This window comes from Arachis duranensis, chromosome 4 (genome assembly GCF_000817695.3).
Source record: "Arachis duranensis cultivar V14167 chromosome 4, aradu.V14167.gnm2.J7QH, whole genome shotgun sequence".
NCBI classification, from domain to species: Eukaryota; Viridiplantae; Streptophyta; class Magnoliopsida; order Fabales; family Fabaceae; genus Arachis; species Arachis duranensis.
In genome coordinates this window covers 116,453,224-116,459,223 of record NC_029775.3, presented here as the reverse complement: position 1 = coordinate 116,459,223, position 6,000 = coordinate 116,453,224, and the positions used below count along the sequence as shown (strand labels likewise).

Here is a 6,000-nt window from a genome sequence, read left to right as displayed (position 1 = left end):
TTAAATGTAAGTATTTATTAATATATAAAATTTTATTAACTTAATTTTAAAAATACAAGTTAATTTTAAAAGGTATTGTTTTATATGTTTTAAAAGTATTTTTATTTGTTTAAAACTAAAAACATAATCACATAAGAATATTATTATGACGAAAAGTATTTTTTAATGAAAAATAAAAATTATACTTTTATAATAAAAAATATTTAAAAATAAACACATTATTTAGATATAATTTTTTTAAAATTTAGTTATAAACATTAGTTTTTTATTCAATTTTACTCTTTATTATAAAAACTTTTATAACCTTTTTTATTAATCAAATTAAAAATAAAATAATTTTACTTACCAAAACTATAAAAAAAATTTACTAATCCAACCTGACTCAAAATTCAATTGACGCCAACCATCAGAAAACTGAAATTTTGTTGAGAATTTTATATTTTTTATTTTTCAAAGAGAGCATTTGGTTGAAAAGGATGGAACACCCGTCAGCTAAGTGATACTCTTAAGTCTTAACCCAAATGGCTAAGTGCTAATATCTGATTAATGAAGATAACAATAATACGTATGCACTCGTTTAATAAAATAGAATAAACAACTAAAATAGCATTCGAAAATTTATATCACTCACAAAAATAATTGCAAAAGATCTTAACAATAAATAAATTTTTAAAAAATTTAAAAATACAATAAAAAAATTAAATATTAAATATATATTTTAAAAATTAAATTTTGATATAATTTTTTATAGATATTATTAAAAAATAAAAATTTTCATTCTTAAATTTTAGTAATTTGACGTAAAGTAAATTTTTTAAAAAAATATTTAATTGTGAATGATTATATTATTTTAAAAGATTAAAAATCTAAAAATTAAATTTTGTTTTGCATTTTTATGTGCATCTTCTAAATATTTATTCAAATATTATCACAAAAATTCGAATGAATAGATAAATTATTTGCAAACTAAAAAAGTCTTTGTCATTGATAAAAAATATATAATATATTGGTTATTTTTATCGCATTTTCATATCATCTAGAAATTATTTTGCCGATAATATTTTTTATGTCCTATTTGTTAGCACATGAATCTTTCGATACTGGATTGGTAATTAACTCAATAAAATAAGAAGAAAGGACAAAAATACACCTAAAATTAAAGTTTACACGCTGGACATAATTACACTTGAATCATTTAATTGGTCAAGCGCACACACTATTTATTTACTCTGACAGATACATTCATCCTTCCGGCCATCAACGTGTGGTTTCGTTAGTTAAAGTGCACACGTGGGGCTTTAGTCCATACTGGCAACATCACTGTGAGTGATGTGTTTTCTTGGTGCTAAATCAGATTAAATAATTTAATTTTATATTTAAATTATTAAAAAAATTAAATTAAAAAATAAAAAGAATTGAAATATAAATAGTTAAGTTCGTTTATGATGGATCTAGTTGAACTTGAGAAGGGGATTGAATCAAGTTAGCTTAAAACTTAAAGTTTCAAACTCTGTTTTTGTTGTAGCACGATTTGTAGGAGATTATTTGAAATAGTCTCATACGCAGATCAGTAGAGAGTAGGGAAGAGAAGATGAAGACCAGCATATATCCTGGTTCAGATTCTTTGTGCAATGAATCCTACGTCCAGTCTCTACCACAAACCATGGTGAAATTTTCACTAATCATTCACAGATTACATACACCAATACTATTGAATTACTCCCTAATTCAACTAGTATCTACCCCCTAAGCTTTCATCACCAAAAGCTTAGCTTCCCATAGTGCTGACCCAACTAGGAAGGGGAATCAACCAGATTCAATTTCCCCAAGTGCTAACCCAACTTTGTAAGGAAAATTAATCCTAGTTCATAAACCCAAAATACATCAGAAATTAGTGGATATTTTGCACCACTCTTGTCTTTTCTCTCTTGGCTTTTGAACCTCACATAATTGCCTTTTCTCAAAACAGAAAATAACGCAAGACAGTCATAACATAAAGATCAGAATTAAGCTTGAGTATAAGAAAGAGATTCCAGCTCTGTGTTAGAGATGGTTCTCTAAGTGTGTATTATCTCTTTCTTGCCTTCAAATGGTGGAGTGAAACCTATTATATATCTTCAACTTTGCTTCATTGTAGCTTCATCCTTTTGCTTGTCCTTGCTACCCCTTGGAGCTGGCACAGCTAGCAAGCTGTCCTTCTTCACCATGCTCCACTACCCCTGCTGCTGGAGGAGCTCGTCCACTACCTCTGTGGTCTTTTTTCTTGCTTTCTTTTTTGGCATGCTCTTCTTTTGCATTCAGCTCCATTTTCTTGCTGCTGCTGCTCTGTGCTCTTTGCTCATTGGTGTTTTGCTCAACTACGATCCTAGTATTGCTCAGCTGATGTCCTTGGGTTAGTGGTTGTCCTAGTGTCCTTTCTTGCTTTTACCGAGGCACACCTGTCCTTGATGTATTATTGCTTCCTTTGTTTTCCAGCTGTCCTGTTTTGCTCATAATGTAGACAGCTGCCCTTTTTCTTTTGCCAAATGCATAGTCTTTCATTCTTGTTGAACGGTGAAACAAAGATGAGGTATTGGGCTTGTGCATTTACTTGAAACACCAAAGGAATGAACAAGTAGCATTGTTTGGTTGTGAGAGAATTAATGGACCTGCCACAATAAAACATACATTAAATAATATTGGGCTTTCAACCCAATTGAATGTTTGTCATCATAAATTAATCCAAAATCAAACTAGGCTCAACAGTTTATTATTCAACGTAAAAGACTTTGCACTTTAACACTTTGTTTGGATGGATGATGGAAAATGAGAGGAAAGAAAATGGGAGGAAAGAAAATAGAAGGAAAGAAAATGAAAGGAAAAGTTAATTTTTTTTTATGTTGTTTGGATGAAGAGAAAATAGATGGAAAGAAAATGGGAGGAAATTTTTCTTTTGTTTGGATGAAAGGAAAAGTAGGAAGAGAAAAAATCATAAACAAGTGAAATTACATAAATACCCTTCTTTATATTATATATAAATTATAATATACCAATGTATTTAAATTATTTCTCTAATAAAAAAATTATCTAAATTATATTTCAATTATTTCTCTAATAAAAAAATTATCTAAATTATATTTCATAATTTTAACGTGTTTTTTTCATTAAAAATAATAATTTTTTGAATTTATTTTGATGAATTTATTATTTTCTATTATACTTTAATGTCATAAATACAAATATCTATTATTCTTTTTAAAAATATATAAATACATAATATTGTAAAAAAATAATAAAAACTACTTATACTTTACGTCATTAATCTCCTTAAGCATATTTAAAAAAAAATTCACTAAATTGTAATTACAAAATAAAATATTCTCAAAAGTTGGTAGCATTTCTTTTCAAGTATGTGCGACCAAAAATCATATACAATTTTTATAAACATATAACAAAACGCCAAAAAAGTAATAACCAAAAGAACTCCTAGAGAGTACTATTTTATCACCAAACAACACTTTTCAAAAGGGTAATTCTTCATGGTCAGCGACATCGCCTACTTCCAAAAAATAAAATCTACATAGTTAGAGCCATTTGTACCCATCTACTTCAAAAAAATAAAGTTTCTCCGAGTCAAAAATATTAACACATGATCGAATTTTACTTGTACTAAGTTGTGACCTTCTTGTTCCCAAACATTTTCAAGTTATGATTCCTGCACGAGCATATACAACAAAGACAACTTAATTCAGAGATCAGATTTGATCATGATAATCTATTATATCGATGTCTTTCTATTTAAACAACCAATCAATCTCAAAGTATATAAACATAAAGTGATTTCCAACCATGGTTAACATAAATACATGAAGATATACCCATAGTATATTACACACAGAAACACATAATCAATTAATGAAAGCAATAGCCTCAAACTAACCAGAAATTAAGTGCGTATATAAGTTATACCTGTAATGGTTAATGTTTCATGAAAGTACCATATCTTCTAAGCGAACACCAGCAACTGTCATGAAATGAAAAAGAGCATCCAATCGCATTTCAGGTGGGATCCCAAAGATTTGGCGCTTTTTCTGCTCATTTCACATAAAAAATGATAACACTGCATCCGAGCTGAACCTATCAGACCCAATTCAGACAACATATCCCATACATCTGATTCGCTATAAAGGTGAGGCCTACTTTGTTGCATAATAGCCAACCCTTTTTCAGCAATTGCAACTTGTCTTTCAATTAACGAGACTTGTTTTTCGGCAACCGAAACTTGCCTCTCAGCCACAGAAGCTTGTCTCTCAGCTGATTCAACCTGCCTCTGAGCTACGTCATGTAGCTTGCTAGACAGATAAGTACCCTCTTTGATAGCATCGGCCATGGTAATAATTCCCAAAGCAACTTTTTCATATTGTGCCTCCAAAAAATCATTCATAGGAGACTTACGCTTTGTTCCTCTTGACGCTGAAGTCCCACCTAAATGATTTGGTTGACTATGAGGACCACTTGGTGAATCTAAATTAGCAGGAAACGTTGGGGTATCATGTCCCATATTAACATCTATATCAGAAAATCCAACGTTTTCAAATGAGTCATTCAAATCAATGTGATCTCTAGCAATTTCTTGAATCCTTTCTCGTGACGTAGCAGCTCCTTTACCAATAGCTCTATCAGCTCCGAACAACTCCTTCAAAGTATCATAATGCTTAATTTGCATTTTTCCATTTTTTTGCTTGTGGTTTCTCTTGCATAAACAAGTGTTGAAATTATTTGGTGACTAACTTCATCAATTATATAAGTAACAAAAGCAAAGTTTAAGATACCTTAATGAAGTCTTGCCACACCTCCTCTTCAGCTTCAAACTTTCTAGTTACAGGATTCCATGAAAATCCACTTAAGTGATGAAATAAGTCATATGCCTCAGCAAAATGATCTTTCAATGTCTTCATTCTATTCTTTATGTGATTTTTTGTTATGTGAGGGTCTATTACTATGCTCAAAGTCTTCACAACATTGGCATATGCTTCAGTTGTCCACGAGCCATCGTGCCTATTACCTTTCGATGCTTCCTCTGCTAATGCATTTAGCAAAACTTCATCCATATCATCAGACCATCTTAAATTGTCTTTCGAAGGTTGGTTGGCTTCTGCTGTTTTATTTCCTTTATTCGGCATTATGTAACCAGTAACAATCCCATAAAAAAATCCAATCAAACAATTCTGAGTGGAAACTATACATTCATATATAATCATATTCACATACAAGAAACATAATCACCTATAATGATTGATACACATTCCACATTTCGAATGCAATGTTATCTCTTAACAACGATGCATGCCTATATTCCTCATCATGTGGTTGATTTGAATGTGATCTATCTATGCTTTGTTCTTGTAGCAATTCTCGATCAACCGCATCAATTATAGACTGATCAACATCGACACCCATTAAATAGTTATGTAGTATGCAACATGCCAAAAAAATGTCTCGCATAGTTTCAAATGAATAATAAGGTTCTGTGTCGCCGGCTATAATTGGGAATCTTTTCTTTAGAACTCCGAAACATCTTTCGATGACATTTCTTAATGAAGAATGTCGGTGGTTGAATAATTCTTTGGGATTTTGTGGTTCACGCATTGAATACTCTTTCAAGTGATACCGAACACCTCTATATGGTGTCAGTATCCCAGGCTTTAGCATAAATCTAGCATCGCCTAGATAATATTTTCCTACACCAGTTACATACACAAATTAAAGTATTGTATACTGTGACTATGAATTTAACTTTATATAGACGACATCATAAATAACACTATCACAAACCTTCGGGTATTCGAAATGGATGTTCCCTACTTAAAGCATCTTTCAAAATTCTAGAGTCAGAGGCAGTTCCTTCCCAACCAGCCAAGACATACGTGAATTTCATATCAAACCCACAGGCAGCTAGAATATTTTGTGTTGGATGATCTTTTCTTCCCCGAAAACGAGGGGCTTCCACCCTTGATACCT

General features: G+C 31.0%; 1 protein-coding gene across 1 annotated transcript; it reads right to left on the bottom strand.

The window, feature by feature from the left end:
- Nucleotides 1-5,265: 5,265 nt before the first annotated feature.
- Nucleotides 5,266-5,691, bottom strand: LOC127746707 (uncharacterized). The gene has a single exon (XM_052260718.1). It carries the CDS (start codon nt 5,689-5,691, stop codon nt 5,266-5,268), a length of 426 nt encoding a protein of 141 aa, XP_052116678.1.
- Between the last annotated feature and the right edge of the window lie 309 nt (nt 5,692-6,000).

What these genes read in the sequence shown, in the direction of transcription:
- LOC127746707 (XM_052260718.1), bottom strand. Translation starts at nt 5,691, where the DNA reads ATGCTAAAGCCTGGGATACTGACACCATATAGAGGTGTTCGGTATCAC.